This window comes from Hyaloscypha bicolor (genome assembly GCF_002865645.1).
Source record: "Hyaloscypha bicolor E unplaced genomic scaffold K444scaffold_83, whole genome shotgun sequence".
Classification (NCBI taxonomy): Eukaryota; Fungi; Ascomycota; class Leotiomycetes; order Helotiales; family Hyaloscyphaceae; genus Hyaloscypha; species Hyaloscypha bicolor.
This window is the reverse complement of record NW_020194585.1, coordinates 348,601-376,136: the sequence shown is the minus strand read 5'-3', so window position 1 is coordinate 376,136 and position 27,536 is coordinate 348,601. Positions and strand designations below refer to the sequence as shown.

General features: G+C 45.6%; 8 protein-coding genes across 8 annotated transcripts; 6 read left to right on the top strand and 2 right to left on the bottom strand.

Moving 5' to 3' along the window:
• Positions 1–934: 934 nt before the first annotated feature.
• On the top strand, positions 935–3,185 carry K444DRAFT_629965 (HET-domain-containing protein; the record flags this gene model as incomplete). Its single annotated transcript, XM_024883132.1, has 3 exons — positions 935–937; positions 985–1,210; positions 1,264–3,185. The coding sequence occupies 3 exons, from the start codon at positions 935–937 to the stop codon at positions 3,183–3,185; spliced, it is 2,151 nt and encodes a 716-aa protein (XP_024736459.1).
• A 4,821-nt stretch (positions 3,186–8,006) lies between these two features.
• K444DRAFT_629963 (uncharacterized protein) lies at positions 8,007–9,939 on the top strand (the record flags this gene model as incomplete). Its single annotated transcript, XM_024883131.1, has 3 exons — positions 8,007–8,840; positions 8,889–9,663; positions 9,722–9,939. The coding sequence occupies 3 exons, from the start codon at positions 8,007–8,009 to the stop codon at positions 9,937–9,939; spliced, it is 1,827 nt and encodes a 608-aa protein (XP_024736458.1).
• A 1,569-nt stretch (positions 9,940–11,508) lies between these two features.
• K444DRAFT_405961 (uncharacterized protein) lies at positions 11,509–12,386 on the top strand. The gene is made up of 2 exons (XM_024872561.1): positions 11,509–11,734; positions 11,814–12,386. The coding sequence occupies exons 1-2, from the start codon at positions 11,587–11,589 to the stop codon at positions 12,152–12,154; spliced, it is 489 nt and encodes a 162-aa protein (XP_024736457.1). The 5' UTR covers positions 11,509–11,586; the 3' UTR covers positions 12,155–12,386.
• Positions 12,387–12,618: 232 nt separating this feature from the next.
• K444DRAFT_629962 (uncharacterized protein) lies at positions 12,619–16,427 on the top strand (the record flags this gene model as incomplete). Its single annotated transcript, XM_024883130.1, has 5 exons — positions 12,619–13,200; positions 13,246–13,550; positions 13,599–13,765; positions 13,811–15,657; positions 15,708–16,427. 5 exons carry the CDS (start codon positions 12,619–12,621, stop codon positions 16,425–16,427), a joined length of 3,621 nt encoding a protein of 1,206 aa, XP_024736456.1.
• A 1,160-nt stretch (positions 16,428–17,587) lies between these two features.
• Positions 17,588–19,677, bottom strand: K444DRAFT_652910 (alpha/beta-hydrolase; the record flags this gene model as incomplete). Its single annotated transcript, XM_024885843.1, has 5 exons — positions 17,588–17,989; positions 18,048–18,691; positions 18,759–19,127; positions 19,187–19,525; positions 19,653–19,677. The coding sequence occupies 5 exons, from the start codon at positions 19,675–19,677 to the stop codon at positions 17,696–17,698; spliced, it is 1,671 nt and encodes a 556-aa protein (XP_024736455.1). The 3' UTR covers positions 17,588–17,695.
• A 2,336-nt stretch (positions 19,678–22,013) lies between these two features.
• On the bottom strand, positions 22,014–23,486 carry K444DRAFT_643344 (glycoside hydrolase family 27 protein; the record flags this gene model as incomplete). Its single annotated transcript, XM_024884844.1, has 4 exons — positions 22,014–22,501; positions 22,556–22,977; positions 23,033–23,306; positions 23,411–23,486. 4 exons carry the CDS (start codon positions 23,484–23,486, stop codon positions 22,014–22,016), a joined length of 1,260 nt encoding a protein of 419 aa, XP_024736454.1.
• A 398-nt stretch (positions 23,487–23,884) lies between these two features.
• K444DRAFT_643342 (FAS1 domain-containing protein) lies at positions 23,885–24,677 on the top strand (the record flags this gene model as incomplete). Its single annotated transcript, XM_024884843.1, has 3 exons — positions 23,885–24,089; positions 24,194–24,504; positions 24,552–24,677. 3 exons carry the CDS (start codon positions 23,885–23,887, stop codon positions 24,675–24,677), a joined length of 642 nt encoding a protein of 213 aa, XP_024736453.1.
• Positions 24,678–25,164: 487 nt separating this feature from the next.
• On the top strand, positions 25,165–26,324 carry K444DRAFT_723143 (Aldo/keto reductase; the record flags this gene model as incomplete). Its single annotated transcript, XM_024888582.1, has 3 exons — positions 25,165–25,178; positions 25,238–25,388; positions 25,466–26,324. The coding sequence occupies 3 exons, from the start codon at positions 25,165–25,167 to the stop codon at positions 26,315–26,317; spliced, it is 1,017 nt and encodes a 338-aa protein (XP_024736452.1). The 3' UTR covers positions 26,318–26,324.
• Between the last annotated feature and the right edge of the window lie 1,212 nt (positions 26,325–27,536).

Here is a 27,536-nt window from a genome sequence, read left to right as displayed (position 1 = left end):
TATAGTAATCTCGTTAAATTAATATAATAAATATAGTAAAGGTTAGTTTGGTTCTCTTTCTTAGTAAGTTTATAATAATGCTTTCAAATAGCGGCTCTCTATTTTCGGCTCTGGAAAGTTATAGTTAATTCTAGCTCTACTAAAGCAGAAGCTATAAAGGAAGAGTCTAGTGTATGCAAGAAAGACATTTTGAGAGTATAATCCAAATAGAATTCTGATATAAGATGAGAGAAGTAAAGAGAGTAAAAATTGAAGCGTGCGGGGTAGAAAGCGGTATAAGGAATCGATTCCGGTATTGATAGTATCAATGCTTAGTAATACCTGAATAATATTATTAGAATTAATACCGGTATTAAATGCCTCAGGTATTTTTGCCGAGCCTGTGATTACCTCTTCCTTTCTCCTCTCCTCTCCCGAGGTCTTTAAGGCCGTATCTTACTCAGGTGTAAAAGAGAGTTTAACCTCAGGCGACAGAGATTAGATAGAAATGAGGTGGGGTGGGGTGGGGATAGAGATAATCACGCAATCCGCGAGCCTCTTACGTAACGGCACGAACATGGCCCTATAAGGAGGCAAGGAGGGAGGTCGAATGCAGTTGAACCGACCTCGGAGCCTCAAGTAATTTCGATTAGGTAAGGAGACGAAGAGTAATCGCTTCTTCGGCCCTCCGCAAAGCCTTAGCTCCTAGGTCACCGAGCACCCTCTTATTGCTCTTAACATACCGGTATCTCAACTAAAACCAGTATCAACAACGCTATTAAGGGTCTCACAACGACCACCACATGGTCCTAGCTAGTAAAAGCTACCTGTCAACCTCATATCGTGTCATCTCCCCAGCCCTACACGTAGCCACTTCTCTGACCCATCAAAATGCTTTGTGAAGCCTGTTTGGCTATATTTCGAACACCACGAAGCACCAGCTTAATCTACCAGCATGGTAAATGGCACTGGCCCCAAACCCATTATTCTATAACTTTCTCGAAGCTATACGAGGCAGCGGCAATTCACTGTCCGATATGTGAGCGCATTTTAGGCGCCGCCCTCGGTAATGCTTATCCTGCTTTGCTAATGAAGGATTCATTCCTATGGGATAAGAAATTGGACATATCATACATAATCTTCGATTATAGCACTGCTTCTGAGTGCAATCTAGAGATCAAGGTCCATGAAGAATCATTTGGTCATTTTTATTTGAGCGTCAAAGAGGATTGTATGAAGCCCCACCGAACTGAAATGCAATGCAACTTACTGGGTATCCTACAGTGTCGAGACTTCCCTCCAGAGACATAATCGATGAATTGGCTACTTATACACCAAGTTCGTGGAATACAAATTCGAATGAATGCTGGGAGCTTATAGGTTATTGGATCCGCAACTGTATACAAAACCATCAGAACTGCCCGAATCTGGTGGCAAGTGATACAAGCTATTGTTATCCAACCCGGCTGATTGATATTGGGGATCGAGGAGCATACCTGGATAGACCTCGTCTTTTGGTTTCTAGTGATTCATTGATGGCTGGGGGATATGCGACATTGAGCCACAGATGGGGCGGCAGCACCCCTACCACTGTGTCTTCAGACACTCTTTCAGAGTTTAAGAATGGATTTATACGATCCAGTCTTCCCCAAACCTTCCAAGATGCTCTTTTAGCCACCAAGCAACTTGGACTTCGGTATCTATGGATTGACTCGCTTTGCATAATTCAGTCTGGCCAGGGCAGCGCTGATGATTGGGCATGCGAATCGAACCGAATGGACCAAGTATACAGGCACGCATACTGCAACATATCAGCTACAGGATCAGAAGATACCAATTACAGCATTTTTCATTACAGACACCCTGAAACCATCTCATGCCCCAGGTTCAGATTGGAGTGGGATTCCAAGAACAAACATAAAATTACATGTAGCAAAGAACACAACCTGGTCGACAACTGGACTTTCCATCACAGACTGGACAGCTCAGCACTACTCAAGCGTGGATGGGTCTTTCAAGAGCGACTTTTGGCGCCGCGCATCATACATCTTGGTACGGATCAGCTCTATTGGGAATGCGATTCTTTGCAAGCCTGTGAAACTATCCCCTTGGGAATAGGGATGACTTTTGGGTCTGTAAAACGCATGGTATCGCCTTCAATCCCTTCCGAAGTTCGCCAAGATCATAAATCTCGAATGGAGAGCACTTGGGACTCTATAATCTTTTCTTACACGGCCTGCGATCTAACCAAGCCCAAAGATAAACTGATTGCACTTTCTGGCGTTGCAAATCGCTATGCTGCAATTCACAATCTGAACTGCAATACGTACTTTGCCGGTCACTGGCGGCATGCGCTACCTCGGAGCTTGCTTTGGCACAGATCCTTGCGGCACGCAGCAACGGAAAATCTAGTCCTAGCATCATCAGCTCCGTACATAGCACCAACTTGGTCTTGGGCATCTGTTATAGGCAGAGTGGTGAGTTTGTGTACTTCCCAGGAATCCCATCGTACAGACCTTGAGGGTACTGTATACCCCAAGCCTGAAAACTTGGCGATCCTTCTTGATGTAGCAACCTCCACAATACCATCTGCTCCTACCGGCCAAGTCAAGTCCGGGGAGATTAAGCTTTATGGAAACTTGTTTTGCCTTGTCCAACATCGGGATCTGGACATCATTGCGGAGCCGGGAATGAACATCAAGGCGGATTACGGTACTCATTTTGACCAGAAGCTATACTGTAGTCTGGATATGCGAGGCATTGCTCTGGATGATTTATGCTGTGTCTGTCTGTTGAAAGAAATTTTGGCAATCGAAGCGCCGTTGGAAGATGACGATTTCTCCGAGGAAGAAGATTCGTCAGACGGAGGATATTCAGGAGAGAAAGAATATTCGTTAGACAGAGGATATTTACGGGAGGAAGATTTACCAGATGAACAAGGCTCATCTGAGGCAAGAGATCTGTCTAAAGGAGAAGCTTCGAGAGTGGAAACAAACCCGTCAGAAAAGGGTAGCCTATCTTTATCATCGCCACATGAACAGCTTAGGGCTGTCGATGTAGTGCACGAGGCTATCTACGGGTTACTGCTTGTTAAAACCTCAGAAGAAGAAGAAGTTTACCAACGAGTGGGAATGTTTTGCCTTGTGTATTGGGACGTAGTTCCAGAGTTCTGCATTGGACATGCGCAAGAACTTAGTATTATATAAGATTCCAATAATAGCACTGAGGGTATAAGTAATATTATTAATCAAATTTAGCTATTAAACTCTACTTTATATTATTAATATAACTATAAGTATTACTACCTTTATTTGCCCTACTACTTATATAATAGCGATTTTCTACTAGAAAACAAATACACGCGCATTATACTAGTCTGTTCTTCTTTAGTACTTCTCTAGATTCTATTAAGAAATATTTTAATAAGAAATAATTTTTATTTTTTTATATTATCTAGTATTATAACCCGTACTCGGGCACTCTGTCTTATATTATTTTTATTTAAGATAAATAGCAAGCTCGTTTATAACTCATTATACTAGAAAGTAATCTATATATAATACTAGACAAATATTATTTCTAGTACTACTAGTATTAAATAATATCTATAAGCTCAAACCCATTATATTATTAGCTAGATACTTAAGACTCACCTAATATATATTCAAGTATTACTTCTGAAAATATCTTAAGAGCTATATATATAAAAGCCTGGAAATAGGGGTCTCTTATTAGATTATCTGAAAGTATATAATAGGTTCTAGTATCTGCTTTATAAAACTTTTCTTATAATTTACTTATCTCAAATATAGTATTATATATATTTATAATCGGAAAATAAAGAAATATATAGTAACTTTATTATAGCAAAACTACTAGCTATAAACCTACTTTATTACTAGTAATAGTATTAATTACTTTATAATAGCTATATATTAAAAGATTTCTAATAAATGAGCTTTTTTAATAATATAATACCCTTAATATAATATAAAAATAATTTATATATTAGGTTTGAGAAGAATTATAGGAATATAAAGAGTAATATTAAAGAGTAAGCAAGTTTTTTAATTTAACTAGTTAATATATTTATTTCATATAATTATATTAAAAAATAAGGAAATCTAGAAATTATATAAGGGCCCGTTTTATATAAATATATGTCTTTTAATTACTAGTATTTAAAAATTTAAAAATATATTATAAAATATAAAAAGTTAATAATTATTATAATTATAAAAGTCTTAAAATAATCTTTAATAATCTTAAATTTTAAGGACTATATTTTTTTAGTAATTACTTTTTATAATTATAAGATATTATAGCCTAATATTTATTTCTTTTCTAAGGCAAAAGTAATTAATTACTTTATTATAGCTTTCTTATTAAGAAAGAATTTATAATAAAAATTATATAATAATTAAGATATTATATTTTAGTAAATATTATAAAAATAATTAGAAAAAGCAAAAAGCTAATATTTAAAAGCTAGTATTTTTAGAATTACTAATTATAAATAATTTTTAAAAAAAACTAGAATTTGTATAAAAGTAATAATTACTAGTATATAAAAAAGTGCGAAATATTTATTTTTATAATAATTAAAATCTAGTATTTAATTACTAATAAATACTAGTATTCGAGATTTATAAAACAGGCCCTAAATTGCCTTAAAGAAAGCACTTAATATAACTAGTAAAAATACCGAGAATTCTAATCTTATTCGAATTTTACTTATAGCTAAAGCTATTTTGAGAAATATATACTAGTTATATAATAATATCTTATTAGACCGGAAAATAATATAATAATAAACTAATATTCTAAACTAATTCTATATTAGGGTTTTAGATAAAGCAAATAAATTCCTGTATTTTAAGAATAAATTAATTCTAGTTACTTACTTTATAATACTAAAGTAATTATTAGTATATTATTATTAAATATAATATTATACTTATAATAATTTCTTTATATTAATCTTTATATTAATTAGTTTATTATTAAACTAGAAAGCTAAATATTCTTATTTTTTTATCTAATAAGACATGTCTAGTACCAGGTATTATAGCTAAAATTATTAAGCAAGTATATATTACTTAGCTATAATACTTGGTACTAGACATGTTTTATTAGACAAAGAAATAATAAGGCTTGCTTAGTAATTGGGCCCACTTTTATTAATAGTATTATTAATTACTATTAACTATTTATTCATTGGCCTCTAATAATTACTAATCGGTAATTATTAATAATAATTTATTATGGCTTATACTATGTAAACAACTACACGCTCAATGTCACCTTGACTGCGCCAAAGCCCGTTGGCACAGTTAAAACCACGGCAAAGGCCAATTCGCGAGTCTATGCCACAGTGACCCAAAATATCCCTTACTACCAATTATTATAATGGGGTTACCACCGACAGCGACAGAGAAGAAGACGACCAATACGAGGAACCCAACAACTACTGTCTTTGGTACTCCATCTAGAATCACAATATTTGACACACAGGCCAAGCCCACTACTGTGTATATCACCACAGACATAGATGATAACGGAGACGACACGAGTACCGGTGATGGAGATTATGGCGGATGGGGGGCTGGGGCAAAGCGCAAGTACCAGGTCTGGCTTAATCCCTTCACCACCACAGAGTACCTAGCCCCGATCCCATGCCCACTATATATGACTGGTGAGGATGATGGTAACCCGCATCCACGACCGCCGACTACGGCTATGATGACGAGACAGTCACCACCACGGTGTACGCAACATCCCGCCATCGCCACCCAACAACAGCGTATTCCCCGCGCACAACATGGTATAGCAAACGGGCCGCCGAACCCCAAGATGAAGAGAGTACTGACGGCTTTGAAATCGAAGTTGAAAACCACTGATGTCGGCGACAGCTAGTCATATGAGGAGAACTCGTTCAACAAACGAGACGCCGCCCCAAAAGTCAAATGGGACACTGAAATTGACGACTTTGAGCCCGAAATCACGGATGGCGGCCCCAATGGACCCTATAGCAGCTAGTGCCCCCAACAAACCGAGCTCAACGCAGCCCTCGCTCTCCCCTTCCACACCTTCTGGAAGAAGCGTTCGCAAAAGACAGCCGACTGCGCCGGTGCCCAACCTACCGGCCTTCTCGCAAACTTAGCTTTCTGGGGTCGTCCTCCTCCGGAATTAGTTACGGTTACAGTCACGGAGATCATTTATAAGCTAAGAATACGTTTCTCACGAGTACCAGGACGAGTAAGCGATTCACCTGTGTGTGGGAGAAAGACCTTGAGCTGACGGCCTTTTAGGATTTGAATTGAGGGATGAATAGCGCCTTGAAGTTCTGTTTGTGAGTGGCGTGGGGTTGGATGAAGAGAGTACCAGAGATCTGGGAACTCATTTCTTTGTGTTGAAGGTGAAGTAAGCATATTCGTTCATGTGCATGAGAAACATTCGCATAAATAATGTTTGTTGAGGAAGTGGTGCTTTTAACAGGATGTAATAACAATACAAACATCGAGCTTATTTGTTGTCTCTCATTTCTTCTTGAATCGTTTCAAGAGGCAAGTGTGTACCCCGCACACGCACCCCTTTCTCTCCAAGAGGGGAATACTAAATATGTCACTTACTTCCAACACTCACTCGTAACACCTCAAAACATAAACACTCCCTTGTCAATCAATCCTCCAGTTAATAGTATTAAGAAATTGAATGCTTCGTAATTTACCCGTTCATTATTTTTCTAATGTTGCGTCTGCTCGTTCGATGGAAATTTTAAAGTTTTGAAAGTAAGCATTTGACATTAGCGAAACAGCCTCCTTCACCAGACACATCTAAACGACAGCGCCGAAAATAGCATATACTTCAAAATAGACACAACACGCACTCGGTGGGTGCTTGATCTGAGCCTTTAAATCAAGTCCTCAGTCTGCTGTCCTCTAATGGCCCAGCAGTGCCAAGCCTGAAACTCCAGGTGGTAATACAGGCCGGGTGCATGGCCCTTACCGCCGTTAACGGGAACAGCCTTCATTCAGACCTACCCGCTTGTCGGGGTGACCGTTCATGACAGCGAACGGATTTAAACTTTGAAACTGGACTTATTGATGGGCTTGACTTGTTTGCCCCCGAAACTATGTTCAACCTTTTAGCTCGATGGCTGAGTTAACTTGGATGGGAGTAATCTTAGGGATTACTTCTCCGGCGTGAAAGGAACTTATGTAGCTACATATTTTTACAGGTTGTTTCTGCCATGCCATCCATGTGTTGTTCTGTGTGCACCTTGTTCTCAAATCCGTCTCTACCTAAAAATACCCCCTTTTATGTTCAAACTCAGCTAACAACGAAGCGAGAGTTTTAGTCCTGTTGAGAATAGAAATCCTAAAATTATTAGAAGTCTTCACAAAGCAACTTGATATTTAAGGCGAGGAAGAATTAATTCCCAATGATGTAGTATCTTTGTAGCAACATAGTGAAAGCAGCTTAGCAGGTGAGTGTGAACTCCACAGAATAATGTTTTTCTCGTAAGGCTGAGACACTGCGGGCAGTTATGCAGCCCACCAACTCAGCCCTTCTCAATACTTCAATTCGATCTGTAGGGCCATTCTACTGATCCTACCTACCAGAATGTTGCAGCAAGCGCTTGGCCGAGCAAAGCCTCGATATGGCATTTGTCAAGCCCAGTCCATCCACGCGGCATCGCTTCTTGACGGAAATAGAATTGCGTAAGAGTGTAGCATATGAGTTTAACTATGCAATTCACTTCATCTCTGAGATCCAATACATAAAAAATGGCTTTCATAATGGTTGCGTCAGTTTCGTGCGTCGTCACTGTTGCAGCAGTTATCAAGCTATTTTAAAAAGAATCCCATCTCTTGTACGACAACCTTCCGTTCCACAGGAATTGTCAGATGGTTAAATATGGCGGCAGCGTCCAACTCAGGGCTTAGCAGCTTGTTTCCACCTCCATTTCTGTTTTTACATCATGGTAGTTGTCTTTGGCTCATTGGCCGACCATTCTACCTACTATGGATGTGAACCTCACAGATGTTGCTCTCAACGCAGCAAATATCGTCATCGGCCTCAATTTCGCCACGAATTGCACGATTGCCATGGACTGGTATGATGTCAACAACCCTTCGCAATACTGGAGAGTGTTGAATTCAACAGCCCTGAACACTAGTCGCCCCACCCATCGCGATAACACTTATGCCTATAAGCCATACGGCAACAGCACTTTAAATCTCGATTTCCTTCAGGCTGCACTTCCTACACAATACACGGACAATTCAGCTGTCCTCAACATTTTGCAAGCGGAAATGTCAACGCTGTGGATAAATGGAGCCAATCTTTCTATGGCAGTCAACCCGAACGGCTTGAGTTCGTACAACTGGACCTTTGTAAACATCACCTGGTACCAGCGTGCGTTGTGGGAAATATATTCAGCCTGCGTCGGGCCGGAAATGTTCACAATCAAACTGTCAGATTTCAACCTTACTAGCAATTGTAGCGCCACGGTCCCTTTCTTACTTACTTTGAATGATACGGCTATCAATCAGTTGGATAGTTCCCTCTTGGATTATCACTGTCCACAATATTCCAAAGAAGAGGTCCAATTCTGGAAAACCTTTTTGGTTCCATTAAATCCCATGCTCGACCTAGGCAAGCTCGGGCCTGGGATGATACCAGCAACCTACTCCGGCTTCATTGATGGAGCAGTTGTTCGGTGGTACCAAAATATCTTTGTTCATTCCGATGTATCGAACGTTACTGAGTTTGCACGCTCCGTATTCGACGCTTGTCGACCGCAAGTGTGTCGCGCAGCGGGTTTCAGTGGGATTCCTGACCTTGATGGCATCGGGGTAAGTATCAACCTGAGCCAGTTTGATTTTACTAACAGAAGTCTTCAGGTCTTTGCCATATATCTGTTCGAGACCGCACTGGTATCTATCCTTTGGCTGTCCTTCGAATTTTCCTGCTTGCGTGGTTGGGGAAAGATTCCTGGAAGGATTTTGAGTTCATTTCAACATGCCTCAGGGAACCTCCTAGATGGTGCCATGTACTATTTGCTCAGCCTTCCTTTGGCCAATCTGTTATTACGGTTCGGCACGGACTGGAGTCAGTACAGCGCGTATGCTTCCGAAATAATCGTTGTCACGTCATTCTTCAACTTCCTCGAATTGCTTTTGATAACGAAGCATGAAGTCGTCCGAAAAAAAAGTCTGCCTATTACTCTCTGCTCTTTTTGCAGCTTCATGCTCTTGTTCATACCCGAACTCATCACTTTTGCGACAACTGGTCAAACCGGAATGAAGGACCAAGTATGCCTCCAAAATCAGCTCAATGCTCTCTCAAACGGGCCCACGGCAGAAACCTATCAGCGGATGTCTTCGGCAACCTACGCGATGATGCTTTTTGTCTTTTTTTGTATTCTATATTCTGTCTACACGCCAAGCTTCGAGGTTCAGCTCTTAACCAAGCGACGGAAGATTTACGTCACCGTCGTGTCATTAATTCCCATCGCGATGGCATGGTTTCATGTCGCGCTGCTCCGAAATTTGCGCGAAGCCATGTTTATAATGGCAGGGAGTGACTGGTCAAGTTCAACATGGGGTTTTGGGCAAGTTGTTGCACTTCTCACATGGCTTCCAGCAGTGACCGCATTCTTTACACGCCTCTGTCAGGGTAAGTAGATCTCCACCTTCTACGAACACTCTCAAGGCTTGGCTAAAATGTGAAATAGGAGAGAAAGAAAAACCTCACTCATGCGACAATTCCACAATGTCGGACGTTTCCTTGGACTTTCCAGAGCCGCCATCGAAAGAGGTCAACTCCTCGATTCACCTAGATGATGAAGAGGCTCAAAAGTCTCCAGAGTTTACGAATGAACGGTCAGTGTATTGGAACAAGAACCCATCAAGTGAGGTTGCTAGCAACCTTCAACATAGTTCTTGCGGATAATATGAGAACCGGCTAAGAAGCCTATTGAGCAGAAACCTTTGCTATTGCTTGTAAAATTTCTTGCGAGGACAGGTTCCTCTTAGCAACATGCGTAAAAACTCACCCTATGGCCTCTCGTGGTGACATTGTTTGTTCTGTATGTGATTCAAAAGACCAAGTGAACTTACGACTTATGACTTACGACTCGGCACTCGCATGCTTCACCCCACCAAAAATCGCCCACATACTACGCCCCCTCTCCCTGTGCCTTTACTATTACTACTTAAAAATATTACTCTCTCTTTAATTTAATTTTTATTTATGCGAATATATATAAGAGAGAGGGGTGAGGAGGGCGAGCGAGCAAGTTATGAAAAGTGAAAAGTGAAGCTTTGGGCATGCGAGTCGCGAGGAGAAGGAAGCTTTATAATTATAGGCTGCTTATTGCTAAATTTTAGGGCAACAATTGCTAAATTAGAAGCTATAAGTACTAAAAATTTAATACTTTGCAATGTAAATTTTTAGCAAGGTCCCCTCCTTACCCTTACCCCCCTTTCCCCCTATACCCCCCCTCTCCTACTATTATACTTATAGAGAGAGTGAGAGAAGAATTAAAGAGAGTAAATATTGTAAGTAGTAATAGAGGCACAGGGAGAGGGGGCGTGGTATGTGGGCGTGGTATGTGGGTTGCGATTTTTGGTAGGGTGAGCCCGTGCTGAGTCGTAAGTCATAAGTCGTAAGCTCACTTGGTCTTTTGATCCTTACGGCTTTCCGTAAACAATACGATGCGCCACCCAACTCCAACTCTTTGTAATCCTTACGCGGTTTCTCGAGCATTAGGTCGTATGTTTCCCATTCAGGGGGCGAGCTATGTTGCACGTGACCTGCAGATAAGCGACTACATAACTGAAGGGAGTTGGGAGATGGCATTGAAGGCAGGGATGCGATGGGGCTCGTGCCTTGGTAAGAGGAAATTCCGCATCTGCTGTTCACCAACGCTGGCCCAGGTTTGGCCAAGACATTCCGGTCAATTATAATGGAGGTTGTCACCAATCACATCTCGGATTTTGAGCAGGTGTTAGGCCATCACCTGTAATAAAGGCAAATGACTCAAAGACTCGTCAAAAGGGGAGATAGCACCAGCGGTGGTTGATACCAGTATGGGTAGGGCTGGGAGTGGGGGACGTGGCGTAGCGGGACCAGGAGAGGTGGGATTGACACTGGAATTCGGCTATTCTATCCTCCTCGCTCCGTGGGCGGTTCCAGAACTATTCTACGATTGTTCCTGCATCGGCAGAACAGCTTGGCTCCACGTTTCCGTCTTCCATCTTGCAGATTTGTTGCGCTTCCCGGGGGAGGGGACGAGCTGGCTTGTGTAGGAAAAAGATTGGGATGACGGGGGAGATGCTGGCACTCCTTTCCCTTTCTGCCTTTGTGGGAATTATGTTTGGCTGTTCCGCTACCATGACAACATACCGTGTCCTTACCCGTTAACGACACTTTCGGGCTCACACTCGATGTTTCCCCTTCAAGGGGAGCGAACTTTAATTCACGTGATCTAAGTTAAGCGAGATTACATAACTTCCCTCACGACGACGGTCAACCTTTCCACTTCTTCATCCTCCACATGTCTCCCTTTCGTCCCGAGCAGCATCCTTTTCCCCATCCATGGGTAAGATTTCGCTGACACGTGAAATTGGGGGAAGATCCTCCCGTCCGCGATGGCGTGTTTTGGCAAGTAGCCTTCGAAGGGCCGACAGTCACCCACGTGCTCAGATGCTCAAAGGAGATTCGTCAGTCAGACAACCTCTCACAAGTGCGTTTCCCACCCCGTTTTTTTTTTTTGGTTTTTCGCCCCCCCAACGTCTGGAACGTGTATCAATGAGGAAGATCAGGAGAAAACGAAAGCAAGAAAAAGCGATGCAAAAAGTCCATGTCTTCGAGAAATACCGGGAGGCAAAGTGATATGGACGCCACGACAGAGACATGTGGAGGAACAGCCAACCAAGGGGCTCAATATCCCACGGACTTGATTGTGGCGCGTCTACCGAGAGTGGCGGAGGCACTCACTCTCTTGCCCAGAGCGCATTGTGGCGTTTTAATGGTTTCCTGGGCCCTGTTGGGAAGGTGGTATCCCCGGCCCTATCAAAACGGCTTTCCTGTATCTTTTTCGAGCACTTCACTTCCACAGGCCCCCATCCATCCAATGTTCAAGGGCCCGTGTCCTGAGTCCTGACTGCAGCACGGCTCGATCTGCGGGGGGGCAAATTCTGAAGGGATGTCTGAAGTCGTCTTGGCCCCCCCTGAACCGACCAATGCCCACCGCCAGAAGAGGGTCGGCATGTCTTCTCCTGTCGTCAAACCACACTTCGCACCCTAGGCGACAGGGTCAGCCGCAGGGCTCACTCACTTGCCGTCGCCAACCCAATGGAACGCCCCACCCCCCGTTGACCAGGTCGGGACGCTCATCACCCCAGTAGGCCACAGCCGGCCCCCTTGCTTTTTCGGTCGAAATGGAGATCTTTCTTTCCCAAAATGCGACCTCGTCCCCTCCTTCGAACATCCCGTGCCTCCAACAACCTACAGCCTTGTGCAGATGATCATCGTCACCAGCACCCGGATTATATCTGCAGCATCCGGTCTGACTTGCGCTCTCAGACCCACGGTGCGGTTCCCGGACGGTCGTCAACTGCCGCCTAAATGTCACAGCCTCGCCAACATGTGGCTCTGGATGCCTTTTTCGAGTGGGAGAATCAATCATGGGTGGAGGTAGTCGAGGATATAGCGGGGGATGGAATGGCCTACTTCATGCCACTGGATACTCTCAAGGCCTATTTCGCCGCTGATGACTGCCAAAAGCTGAACAAGATCCTGTGCGAGGTCTTTGCAACCAGGTATCCACCCGTGGACGCAGAATTTCTTATGCGGGAACACGTCGCAGTGTTTGCCATCCTCCTGCGAATTGGGCGAGGGACCTACATCGAGCATTTTGCCCGGTACGACGAGCTTTCAGATCGGCGGCTCCCCTTTGATGAGACTCACCCACCCGTGGGTTTTCCTCCACCGGACGACGATCCAACGTTTCTACGGCGGTTTTGTGAAAAGCAGAGGATGTACTGCGTTCCTATGTTCGACGCCCATATGCTCCACAAGCATTTCGGAAATCAGCGACTCCTCCCGATCACGTGCAAAGAACCCCGTGGAGGCGATGGAATTTCTAATAAATATGTCATCCAGGTTTATGGACCTCATAACAAGATGATCCCACGTGAGGAAGAAACGGTAAGAGCTTGGTGCTCTGTGGGCATGCTGTGCTAATTGAACAAGGCGAACAATCCTAACGCAAATACCTTCCTGCTCAAGAGGTACCCAACCAAGGATGGCGAGCATCGTTACAACCAGAAAATCAACGGATTTCGAAGTGTAAGGCAGGCGGAGAGCATCATCAAGTTTTATGGCAGCTACATCCATGGAGAAAATTACAATATTCTCCTTGAGTTTGCTGATAAAGGTTCGTTAGAGGATTACTTTAGGAGAGAATCGCCTCCAAGTCGTGGGGGGGATATCATCAACTTCTGGGAGGGCCTCTTTCAACTTATCAAAGGCTTGAAAGCGATCCATTCTGCTCGAGAGTATGTTTTCAATTCCACGTTGCTTGCTTTCACTGCTTATGTATGCAGGGGACACTTCGATGTGAGACCAGATAATATCCTGGTTGTCGGCAATGGTGCAGAGACCTCGGACTGGCTATTCAAGTTTGCTGATTTCGGGGCGAGCAATGTCAGAGGCGAGATTTCCGAGAACAGATTACCAAAGGCCAATGAGATGAAAGATACCCCGACTTATGGTAAGCAGCTCGCTTCAGGGGGAATAATTGCTGACCTTTTTGTAGAAGCTCCCGAGTGCTACTCACCGTACAATTCAGAAGAACAGTCAGCAGGGAGTTCGGGCAAGGTCACCTGGCCGGCCGACATCTGGTCCCTTGGCTGTATATACAGTGAAGCAGCAATGTGGATTGCGGATGGGTTCAAAGGACTCGAAGATTATCGAAAACAACGAATGGCCGATACGGATAGAATTTTGTTCAAGGGTGGGGATTGTTTCCATGATGGCGAGCGAGTGTTGCCATCCGTCGTTGACGCGCACAAAGAGATTGAAGACCGCCTCAGACGTTCCGATTATATTACCCAGGACGTCCTAGATTCCATGGTGGAAGAAATGCTGTGGGAGGAAGACCGGCCGAATGCGAAAGCCTTGTGGAGAAAGGCTGAAGGGGTGCTCGCGAGAGCACGTCAAAGGTTGGGATCAAATGCTGGAGACGAGTTATCAAGGCACAGCAGTGGACACCGATCCTTACCTCCTCTTCGATCTTTGCCTCCGACAAAACCTCTACCAGTCCCTCCACGGCCCCCGCCAGCTGGGCTATCATCCATTGCGGAGCAAGTCAACAATGTGGAGAAATGGCGATCACAAGTCACCACTTCTGTCGTCAGCAGCTCGCAGCCCGCCAGACCACCCAGCGATATGTCCAGCCCGGCGTTGACCCACGCTCAGTTGAGTAGTGCTGCAAGTGTGAAAACGGATCTTGACAGAGAGATAAATGGCTCTCTAGCCAGTTGGCAAGTTGTAGACGACAACTCGCAAGCCTCACCGACCACTCCGTTATCATCGCCACATACCAGCACGTATGAGCCGAGTGTTAACGATGTACCACCTATGAGGCACCGAATGTTTCGCCCCCACCCGCAGTTTGAATACAGGAGACCGCCTCAAGCTATGTCTCATACGTCAAATCTGAGGAACAGTGAGTATGACAACGCATATATAGTCACCTCACCTCTTGAAATTCAACATCGACCGCAACCTCAATTCCAGCCTCTGAGTCAATCTCAAATCCCACCTCAATTTCAATTTCAAACTCAACCACAAACGAATGTGCGTAACGACTATGTCGACCGTGGATTTGTACCTGGTCCAACTCCACCGATGCCGTTGCAGCAAAATGGTTTTGCACCTATCTCAGCTCCACCTACACCCCAGCAGCAAAATCTGCCACCTCTACCTAATAACGGGCCAATCTCCACCAACGGCCCACCTCCCGATGCGCCACGGCGAAAAACAGAGACTGCTCGGATATTCTCGCAAGAAATTACGACGACCTTCCGTACCCAACCGGATTGGGATATTGGAAATGCCATTGTCGATCCCCGAACTGCCAATAGTGAAAAGAGAACAAGTCTCGGCAGAGCGCCCAGTCAAGCAGCAAGTCAAGCCCCAAGCCAAGCTGAAAGTCAAGCCCCAAGCCAAGCTGCAAGTCGAGCACCAAGTCGAGCCGGCAGCCAACATTCATCGAGCGTCTACTCCGGAAGCATCCAGCCCGATTCAGTCTCATTCACGACCATGATCCAAGAAGGACAGCAATCCAAGCTCTCCCCGAAACCATCGACGAAACGAGGGTTCGGGTTTTCTCTTTTCCCAACCAAATTTCGAAATGATTCAAATTCGCCCCATGAGATCTCCCGCCCCTCTACCCAGCAGGACTCTAATCCGCCACCATACTCTAGCTCCGACACAGCAAGTTCAGTGTCGTACCTCCCCGAACATGGTCCATCCATAGAATACCTTTCTCTCAACACCTGCCTTGAATGGAAACGCGCCAATAAGAAGATTAAAAAGAACCAGAGATTACCACCGCTACCAGGAGCCCACCGACTCAGGGGGCTCAGCGATCGAGATCATGTAATCATCCCCCTTTCCCTCCCAAACTTTATCCGCTGATCCTTCAACAGGTCTTCATAATCGACGACTCCGCATCCATGGCATCCGTCTGGCCCGACGTAAAGCGCCTCTTCGAAGCCCTCTCCTACACCGTAAAGGGCATGTCCCCGGACGGCACCGAGCTCTTCTTCACCGTCTCCTACGACACCTGGCGCCGCAAAGACACCTTTGATCTCTGCCAATACCTGGAAAAGAAAACCACGCAGCTCAAAGCCGCAACCGACATCTCCAAGCGCCTCTCCCTGCAGTTTGAGACCTACCGCCACAGATACCAGCAGCAGAAATCCGCCGAGGAAAAAGGCATCGACAGGAAGAAGCGCGAGAAGATCGCCGGCGTGGCACCGAAGATAGTTCGCCCAATGAGCTTCTACATTCTTACGAACGGCGAGTGGAAGGCCGGCAGCGACCCGAAAGCCGTGCTCACCGAGATGGCGGATTGGCTGGTAGCGCAAAGCCTCCCGAAAGGGCAGGTCACGGTCGAGTTTATCAGTTTTGCGAACTCGGGCCCCGCGATGCAGAAACTGAGTGATCTGAGCAGAATGGAGTTCGGCGTTGATATCGTGGATTGTACGAGGTGGACGGGGAATGTGCTGAAGATGTTGGGTGGGCCGCTTGATAAGGCTTTTTATGCCAGTCAGGAGGGAGGTGAGGCTGGTGGGGGTGGGAGTTTGGTGGCGCATGCGGGTCCTCCCGGGACGGCGCAGAGTGTTATCAGTGAGATGGCTGCGTAAGGCTAAGTTTCTTTCCGGTTTCAGGATGGAGGTTGGGATTGGGATTATATATATCTAGGGAAAGGTATGGCTCGGGGTTTGGGGCTGGGGTGGGAGCAATGTGGCATGAGGTGAGGGATCTGGGTACATGGAGAATCTCCCTGAGAGCAGGGATTTCCTGGGTCATTGTATATTACCATTCAATTTCTCCAGCTCTATAAGTCACGGTTGGATAGGTAATTGTACCAGAGTAGGGCTGGTCAACGGAAGCAGACTCTTTTGCGAGATACCACTTAGAGCTATTATATCCATATCTTTCAAGATCTAGATCTCGAGGGAATTAGTATTTAAAAATGTTTATTTTAATTCATCTTTCCTGTTCTGGTAGATGCTTTAGTGGGTAAGATGTGTCTATTTAGGAAATGCAGAGATCATCTTGTGGAACCGAGCATTTGATCTCAGAGCAATATCACTTGTTTCTCTAATATAAGCTGAAAATCGGTTCAAGCTCATAGCTGAGATGATATAGAGTACTTCGCTCCTTTACTCTTTACTGGTAAGATATATCAACCCCTCTCTATGGGCTAACGACAGTATCAAGACAACGCTCAACCAATCCAGCATGACATGGAGTTTACTACCTACTTTATTCTTCTCGAAAACGGGAGCGCGATTTCTTTTCTTCGGCACAGAGTTCAAAACTTTGTATTGCGATTCCTTTGCGCTCAACTCCTGCCATATGTTCGTAAAGTGGATAAATAGGTCACCCTTTGTTTGTTGTCCAGGGGGTGCGTTTTCGTTATCTGGTTTCGATGATGAGGAATTGGCTGTTTCTTAGATCGATGACTCGGTTTTGTCTTAAGGAGAGAAACTATTGTTGTATACGTAAACGGGTAGGTTGTTACGTTGAATGCTCAGAGATACAGTACACGCGAGGATGTCTTATGCTGGGAAAACCCTTGGTGTTGTAGATAACTCGCTATCACCTGGTCGATAGTCCGCAGGGTGAGGAGTGCGTAGAGCGCCGATACTAGTACTAGGAATCAGGGAGCGCATGCTATTCACCACACGGCTTATACGACGATATTGTAGCCCCTTGGCAATAACGACAATTCTGATCTCCTAGAGCATCTTTAAAATCCGAGTTTGGAAACATTAAATCACATAGCAAAAGCATGTTTAGGCGATAGAGTATTCTCGGATAAGTCATTTGGGATACAGTGCCATTGAGCAATTGATCTCAAGCGCGTATTGTGCATCGACCGAACCTCTTATGAAGAGAGCAACGGTTAAGTCTTCAAACGCGCAAAATTCCTCATCCAGAATTCCAATTGCTCGGTTCGCCACGTATCTGGCTCTACCATCGTGTTCCCAACGGCAAACACGATGTTTTTGTGGCTTTTGCTGTACTCGGGCCAGAGAGGCGCGTGCGGGACTCCATGGTTGTTGGGGTCCAGGTCATGGACGAAGGAGATCCAGGAGCGGGAGATTAAAGTGGAAAGATCGTGGTAGCTTTGGTAGGGGCCGATCCAGTTTGTATTATTGGCACTAATGCTAGGACTGATGTTGAACACGAAGCAGATCTGTGCGAACAAGCGAATTAGCATAGATTTATGCTTCGAGGGGGGTTGGGGGACGTACCTCGGCATAATGGGTAGAATACACTGGTGCTTCGGTGGCAACCAGCTCTTCGATGCCGTTCCAGGGCGGTTGGTCAAAGCGGTAACTGTAGACGGGTTTGCGACACGATGGAGAGGTGCTGGAGTAGTACTGCGTGGTGCGCCTCCGACCGGCGTGGATGACTTCGTCGCCGATGACAGCTGCGCCGCGCTTGTACATGTACCCGTTCCGGGCAAACCGCTCGCTGCCGGTTCCGAATGGGCAACCTAGCGCCGGATCATCAGGATACAAAGCCATGGCCTCACTAACGGTGGCGTTATCCAGACCATTACCCATCCCTGCCAGAAGAGCATGGACGTCGGCATCTGTATTGAGACTATTTCGCGGCCCGAAGAATGTCGCGGTCCCCTCGTCCGTATTCGAGCCAGCGAGCACTGCAACGTTAGCAACCAGCCCGGCAGAGAATGATGCGGACGGGAGCCTGGTGAGGAATTCTCCGTCAAGAATAGGCGTCATGACGAATGGTTCGAACGCGGCAAAAAGCTTCGAGTATGGGACTGTACGCAGACAACCCAGAGTGTCGCTTGCGTTACCGCATCCTACCGTCTCTGTAACGTTATCATAGACGGGCTGGTACGTAGTGTTTAACTGAGCGATCGAGTTGACTGCCTCGAATTAGCATCAGTATATCTTTGAATCCGGCCAAGGGTATTAAAAAATGGATGAACGCACTTCCTGGACCTAGAGCAGTCCCGCTCTGCAGAATTGCGGCTCGGAAGAGGCCATTATGCTTCCCATCAAAGGCAGTCAAGTGATATCCGACGCTGAAGGCTCCCGCGCTCTCCCCGGAAATAGTCACCTTCTCTCGGTTTCCCCCAAACGCCGCAATGTTTTCTTGAATCCACTGTAGAGCGAGTCGCTGGTCAAATAGACCGATGTTCAGTGCACCAGCTGCTGCCATTTCTTTCGAGCCCAGGAAGCCCCACCCTCCTACGCGGTAGTTGATGCTCACTACAATGATAGGCTTGTGGATCGCGACGGAAGCATTGACAAGGTACGATGTGTTATACCTAGGGTCCGCACTCCCACCAGCATCAAAACCTGGACCTTACGGTCAGCGTGGAAAATTTAGGAACGGTTGAAAAAAAACCCCCACTTACCACCGCCATAGATCCAGACCAAGACGGGCAGCCTGTCTTTATGCGAAGTGCCAGCGGGTCGTACAATATCAACCGTCAAGCAATCTTCCCCCAGCACGAGACCAACATCGAAGCCTGCATATCCGGGGCAGGAAGGGCTTCTGCGCGTAGCATCGCGTACTTGTTGCCAGTGCTCATCGTAGGGAGCGGGATGGCGAAGGCGAAGGTCGCCAATTGGCGGAGAAGCAAAAGGCACGCCAAGGAAAAGGTCCTCGTGAAAGGCGGGCAGATACAGCCCGCGAAGAGTGCCATTCTTTATCTCGACCTGGGGATTGTGAGGAGGTGATGTGGTCGGCTTCGCTAAGGCTACCCTAGCAGCCCCTGCGAGCAAGGCCAGGACAGCGGTGGTGAGTTTGAGCAACATATCTCAGCACGTGGCGAAAATTGACAACCCACGAAAATGAGAAGTCTCCAGGGATTGACATACCCAGAATGCGATTTGGTGCGGGCATCCGGTGATTCTAAGGCTGCTTCCAAACAGATGGACAAGAGGTAGTGTGTGCAGAATTGCTAGAGGGGCCCGGATGGTTAGCCGAGAGTTGTTCCGCAGAACCCGTGGCTGGGATGCTTGGCGAGATAGGGGCAATGGTAACATCGATCTGGCAACCGGCCAATCGCCGGAATCCGGACGAGGCCAAGGCAACGCCACTTCGGGCATCTCTTGGACAGCGTAGGGAGCCCGTACTGTTCAATCGCAAGGCGGGGATCTCTATGGGATGGGTGACAAATTTGATTCTCCCCCCAAGAGCCGAATACTCAGAGAAATACCACTTGGGGGCATGACGTGCCGTATGGTGCGAAGCGATCCTTATCAACGGCCCGTGGTCTGAAATCTCCAATATTCCTCACGGGATTGGTGTCGCCAATCGAAAACCTACCGAGCCGATATGAGACTTCACTTATGAAGTACTGTCTGTATGCTGACAAGAGGGGACTCCCGTCGCCTGGACAACCCAAGCGAAGAAGACGTATGACGCGGCAACAAGCGGTGGGAAGGGACACCAGACGATTAATGACCAACCTAGTAGGTGAGATCTATTCTGGTCGTATGATGCACCAGGTTTGTATCGGAATAATGATAGGAGAACAATCTGGGGTGGGGGAATTCTAAGATCTGATGAACTTGGTAACCAAAATGAGTGAGTGCTTATCCACTTCAGAGCATATCCACGCTAACTGGTTATTCATTATAGCTTAATATCTCCACTTAGGGTTAGTGTCAGGAGTTCTTGTTTGCCTTTTCTTGGTACTTCTATTGCCCTGGTATCAATGATTGTCAGCTGAATATTTGACATGATCTAATCCAGCCTTAGAACTGAGAACGTAATAGAAACTTGGCAGATGTGGACAAGGTTCGTGTATTAAAGAGGGTAGATAGATCAACCAGTCAAAAATAAATGTAGTCAGTGAGGACTGACTTCTCTTGCGAGCTGGCCCCGGCTGCAACGCACGATGACCAACATTTATTCGCAGATACATTAAAACAAGCAGAAGGATATCTGCATAAACAAGTAAGGGAAAAATCGATCGGAAAGCTGCATGTTGGATTTTCGATTCTCGGCGACTCTGAGCCTCGGATCAAATGCGGAGGTGGAGGGATATGTACTCCTTGTTTTCTCAGGGGCTCGCTAAATATTAGCGAGCTCACATTTCTTCATTTTGCTCAACCCCAAGTACTAGAAAATCAATTATCTGGTCTCGAAGGGGGCTCGCGGGGACAGAAACATGTTAACGAACTCGGATTTAAACACTGATAGGGGTGCATGGCACTTCGACTGCTTGTCAAAACCGCATTTGAACCAGAGGCGCAGGCATCACGGACACCGGACAAAGTCTCGGGGGTCCTCCGGTGCAGTGGCTTTCTCACTATGGTATTCTGCCAGCGAGGTGACTGATTTCTATAATCGCCATCATATTCATATTCTACCTATTCTACCTGGAGAACCTTGATTCCGATGTGGATGTGGATTCTCTTCAGTGACGTCTCGCGATTCGTTACGAAGATCACGGCATAAAGTGACGGGATTACATCGCATTTGTGCTTTAAAGCACTTCAGTATCTGTTTCTAGCGCACTCGGTTACTAATTTGCCCTATAATTCTAGGCCATTGCCCTTAAAACACGCTACAAGACGAGGGCGAGGAGTACCACACATTTTTAGGGCTTCTCCCTTATACTTACAAGAGGTACCTCGCTGAAGAGCCCTATAGTACCTACCTTTTTAGTGTCCAAGCGCTATTTATCACTAAAGATCTTCTCATACCTTACGAGTATCTCATAGCGCCTCTTGAGAGCTGCTTGGGGCGTATGACCTGAGGTTGTAGGGCCTTACAGCGGGCTCAACCCCCTAAATTGTGCCCTGGGGGATGCCAAGAGCCCAAATGGCTTGTAATCCCGTCACTCTATGCCGTGATCTTTGTGCTGCGAATACGGCCGAGGCGTGGCTAGCAGACAGCACCTCACCATTGATTCTCTTCTGGGCTGCTAGGCTTGGTTGATGCTTCGAGTCATTACTTCTCTCCACCGCCGAAGTACTGGCAGCATGTCAACTGTAGATGCAATCTTATCCAAGATCCGAGTGCCACGAGTTCTTCCGATGACCGTTGCTCGGAAGAGCGATCTGTGTCCACTTCCACTCCCAAATGCCGATATCAGTTCTTGTAACTTGGGAAGTCTAGACTTTCCTTTCGGTTCCAAATCACATTATAATCGTAGTTACATCGTGAAAATGATTCCACAGGTCAATTGAGAGACACATTAGAGTGTGCTTTCAGCGTACTTCACATTGTTATCTCTGAATTGCCGACAATACCAGTAATTTTGTCTGGTGACTACTGACATTGAGCAACTTGATCTCCATTCCAGTAGTCTTTAGATTCTGCTCAGCCCATACATCTCTGATTTTCAACTGTGCACTCTTGAAATTCTGCAAAGTAGGAATTTGGCCCCATGGTATTGTTATGTCGGTGCTGTTGTTCCCATAGTTTAACGCAAGGATGACACATTTGGAGTTTTGGCTGCTCAAAGGTCCTGCCCAGACTTGAACTGATCCCTCGACGGAGATATTTGGCAGAAAAGTAGGAGCAATCCCAGCATCGTCCTGAGAGATTGCGATCACCTCCTTGTTAAGGAGAATAGCAAGCGAAGTGCTCGAGATTTTCGTAATGTCGGCACCAATGATGAGGGGAGACTTCAAGGCCGCCCAAAAAGAAAAGTGCGTCCGCTCTTCAAATTCAGTCATCGTGCCCGTACCGATTTCTAACATGTCCATATCCGCTGTAATCTGTCAGTACGGCATTTCCCAAACTGTGTTGAATCGGGATGAAGTACCCCAAGATCCAGGTGCTTGAAACGCAGATATCTCCCGCATTTTCCTAATCATGGTCAAAACGCTAACTCCGGCATATCCTGTATTCAAACAATAGGCTGTCTTGCAGACACCACTGCTATCGGAGTTGAAAGAAGACTTGATGTCCCCAGACATCCTGTATGAGTCGCTGAACTGGTCCGCCCAAAACCAAGGGAATTGATTTCCCCATTGACATAGTGAGTAGAATATGTCGCGACCCGTGTTTTTAAGTGCATAGCTCATCGTCAGAAATCTTTCCTGGGGAGAAACGGTATTGGCGTAGAATCCACCGCAATTGTCATACTTAAGGTAGTCTACGCCCCAGGTCGCATAAGTATCCGCATCGACTTCTTCAAAACCGTAACTCCCGGGATAGAATCCGCAGTCATATATCCCCGCATCACTGAATCTCCAATTTAGCGAGAAAAGGTCTTAAGGTGTTTAGAGATATTATTTACCTGTAAATACCAAGTTTTAGCCCCAGCCTATGAACATAGTCCGCCAAATATGATATCCCCGAAGGGAACTTGGTTGCATTTGGTTGTTGGCGCCCATGCGAGTCCCGTGTCAGAGCTTGCCAACCTTCATCTAGAACAACATAATTGTACCCTGCGCGAGCTAATCCGGTTGACACCAATGTCGATGCTGTATCTTCGATTGTACTTTGATTGAAGTTGGTCTTGAAAGTGTTCCAACTATTCCATCCTATCGCCTCGGTGTTAGCACTCGTTTCTCAACTTTTAAGAGGTTTTCGTTGTCGAATATAAACTCACTCCCGGGTCAACCAAGAATCTGACCCACCGGTCTAGTTGAGGAAAAAATTTGAAACCACTAACCCATTTGAGGTTTGACTGCAAGGCGACTGGCAACACATAGGGAATTGATTATCAGGCAAAGAGCGATTAGCTCCATGGCTTTGAAACTATTCTCGTCGATGGCATAAATCCTCTCTTCATTTTCATTCAACTCGAGAACGAAATTGCCAGCTATGTATATTGTTTGGTATTAGCTTTTGTATAGAATGTGGTTCTCGGGTAGTTTATCTGTGCCGAAAATCCCACCAATTAAACTTGGTCAACCTGGCGGACGAAGGCTCGGGGTGTGGAGGTGCGGGGAAATGCCCGTGGAAAGATCACCGGAGTTGCTCCGCGAACAACTAAAAAACCCCGTAACTTCTTGTTACTTGGGTCCGACCACTGAAATTACACAACCTGTGCATTCCAAGTCTCAAGTGATCTTAACATTAAAAGGCACCTCGAATTGCAGTGCTCGTCTTTGTTCCATTGACCAAACTTTCGTGATTCTCTGCCATGAAATTTTCTCGTCTTATCTTTACCTTCTTGCTAGCTTCTACTGGGCTAGCTGACAGGAGTGATCGTCAAGCTCTCACTTATGCTGCGCTTCCCGAAGGCATATATACGCCATCGGTAAATGCCAGTATTACCACCCTGTTAGACTTTATTAAGTCACGCAGCGACCTTTCTATTCTTGCCAATTTAATAACAGAATGCGGCGGTAAATGTGCCTTTCCTCACTTTCTCTAGGGATATAAAGGCATAATCTATATCTCTCATTGCTACAGCCTACAAATTTGAACCAAGTGCTAACGGAACTTACAGGCTTCTCGCAGGCTTTCCATACCATTCCAACTTGGTCTTTCACCTTTTTTGCACCCTCTAACGCGGCTTTCAACAACACTGGCGCCTACTTTTCGACCTATGCAGCCACCTTCAAGGGAAAGTGGTGGCTAGGAAACTTGTTCCAGCACCATTATATTCCCAATACCCAGCTCAAAAGCTCTGCGTTCAATAGTTCATACACCCGCATCCAAACTGGGAGTTTTTTGTATGTGGGAACGCAGGCACTTAACGGCCAGTTGATTCTAAATAACGTCTCCGCGGTCACGAGCGCTGACTTACCGGTCACGAGTGTAAGTACTCCAATCGCTAGATCTCGACTGAAGCTGAGTCGATCAAGGGCCTTGTGCATATAATAGATCATATTCTAGATCCGTCAGCACAGGTCTTCGAGCCAGATGTGACTAAGACTAGTCAGAGTTTCATTCCCGGAAGTTGTTCAAACCCTCTGTTGCCATATTGTTGATACATGCTAGCGAAAAGAGGCCTGATTGTAGGACTTCTAGCTCTAGCAGTCCTTTACCATCCCAAAATAATAAAACCTTGCGCTTTTACAATCTCTGAGCCTTTGAATAACGACCAGATGTTCTTGCCGATCTCGAGTTGGAATATGTAGTACCAGGCACGTGAGTAATTACCGTGTACGGATGTAGGCGGAAGTTGTAGCCTGGATCTGCCCAGTTTGGAATTTCCAAGCTACTATGGTCACGCTGATTTTCCTACAATCAAGTTACATACCCTCGAAATCCCCTGTGATTCCCTCTAGGTATCTCGGTTCTTAGCAAGGCTACTAGTGTACTCTTAGCGAACGTATCGCGGCTTCTCGCCAGACCACTCCGAGAGATATCCCGCTCCACTTTCCTTCTATGCCTGCAGATCCTTATATAGGAAGCTTTGTTCTCAATTATATGTAATTTTCAGAAAGCAACTCAATCGGAAGGTTTGGTTTCATCATGGAGTACACCAGGTACTGAACCCTAAATGTTCATGCGGAATGATTGCTGATGCTTCGATGTATTGGAATAGATTGGGAAACTCTGGACTTTACATTTCCAAGATTATCATGGGAACTGCCGGGTTTGGATCTTCGAACTGGCAAGAATGGATCCTGGAAGAGCAAGACGCGTTGCCGTTACTTAAGTACGCTTTTGAATGCGGAATCAATACCTGGGACACTGTCAGCTCAAACCCCTTTCCTTCTCCCTTTCCCCACCGACCCCAAAAGATTTCAAAGAATTTAATCAGTTCCTACAGGCAGATGTCTACTCGAATGGACGGTCAGAGGAGATCATCGGGAAAGCCCTCACGAAATATGACATACCGCGTGCCCAGGTAGTCATCCTCAGTAAGGTGTATTACGCTCTAGACCCTGTTGGACAATCTCCCATAGCCCAACTCGGCTTTAAGGACAAGCAGGGGTTTGTGAACAGGGTTGGGCTCTCCAGAAAGCATATTTTTGACGCCGTCGAAGCCAGCTGCAAAAGGCTTGGAACCTACATCGACGTACTCCAAATTCATCGGTTGGATCGAGAGGCGCCACCTGAAGAGATCATGAGGGCTTTGCATGACGTTGTGGAAAGTGGACAGGTCCGATATATTGGCGCAAGCTCAATGGCGGCATGGGAGTTTCAAAAGCTTCAGAATATCGCTGCGAGAAATGGCTGGCACTCATTTATCTCTATGCAAAATTATTACAATGTTCTGTACCGTGAAGAAGAGCGGGAGATGATACCATACTGTCAAGACAGCGGAGTGGGTATCATTCCATGGAGTCCCTTGGCAAGGGGTGTCCTGGCGCACCCGTGGAGGGAAAGATCATCGAAAAGAGAGCAAACTGATAAGCTGCTAGCCTCTCTGGTGAGAAGTGCTACTAATGGTGTGGATGAGCTCATTGTGGGTCGTGTGGAGGAGATTGCGAAGAAGCGCGGAGTCAACATGGCAACGGTAGCGCTTGCTTGGTTCTTCAAGAAGCATGTTTATCCCATCGCTGGAATGAATAGTACGGCACGGATTGATGAAGCGGTCGCGTCAGTTCGTTTTGAGCTGGAAGAAGAGGAGGTTGCTTATATTGAGGAATTGTATATTCCGAGAGAGGTTATCTACTAATTCGAACCAATATTTAATATTACAGATTCGATCTTTCTTACTCCGTATACCGCTTGGACAAATTCACATCCAGTGATGTCACAGCTATTTTCGATTCCTTTCAGATTTCAGATGTCTCCAGTTTTGAAACTAAGTGGTATATAGCTTAATTCAGTACTAGCTAACAGTGGAAAAGGCCCTGTTTGTATAGGCTAAGGAACAAAGAACCATCTTAACTTCAACATCCGAAAATATGCAAAAATTCAATGCTAAAATGTTCATTCCGTGTCCTGCAAGAGCTATAAACTCATCAAAAGCTATTCTGAACCTAACCTCTACTCAAGCTTCTCATTTAATGCCTGTTATCGCTGTCATTGCCAAATTGCACATGTTGCTTCTCTACATAATAAGAGGTTGAGTATGCTTCGAGGAAGCAGAGCCGCGGCCAGGGCGCAATGAGAAAGAGCGAACCACAGGCCTAATGGCAGAGGCACGAGAGAACGGCTAAGTCACAGCTCTTTGTAACTAGTATAGGGACTTCGAATACTAGAGTATCACAGATTCTAGCCCCTTGGATGCAGCGCTGCAAAAGATTATACTTTATACACCCTTTAGCACTATTCTTCGAGGCACTGGACTGCATATTATAAGGGAGCAACCACAAGACACATCTTTGATTGCGGACTCAACCCCAAAAACTTGAATCATCCTTCTTTTAGTTGTCATTCATTTCACGTTACAATAGCCCGTTTTCTCATTCAAAAAGCCCAACATCGAGCTCTTTACCCCTGAAATACCAATCTCAAACTCAATCATTATCTTCTCACTATGCAGCTCACTACGCTTCCGCTCCTTAGCGTTGTCCTTAATTCTCTGGCATTCGCTATTTCCCACGCCTAAAATACAACCCGTAGCACTTGTGGCTTGACAGGGTTGTGATTTCGGTGCATATGGCTGCGCGAGCAATTTAGTAGTAAGTCGACTAGACCCAAAAAGAAAAACACCCTGCCCGGCTTGTGAAATAAAAAAAACATTCTAATAATAAGATAGAGGCCCAATGCATGTTGGATGGATGGAATATCATTTCTAAATATCCAGGAGAACTTACTTGCCACATGCTGGTCGCGACTCATTACTATTAGCGGTACGTTCTGTCCTTATCTTTGCACAAAATTCAGGAATTAACCTGGTAATCAAAACAACATGCCCTCCTCACAGGCAACTGCGGGGTACAGCGCAA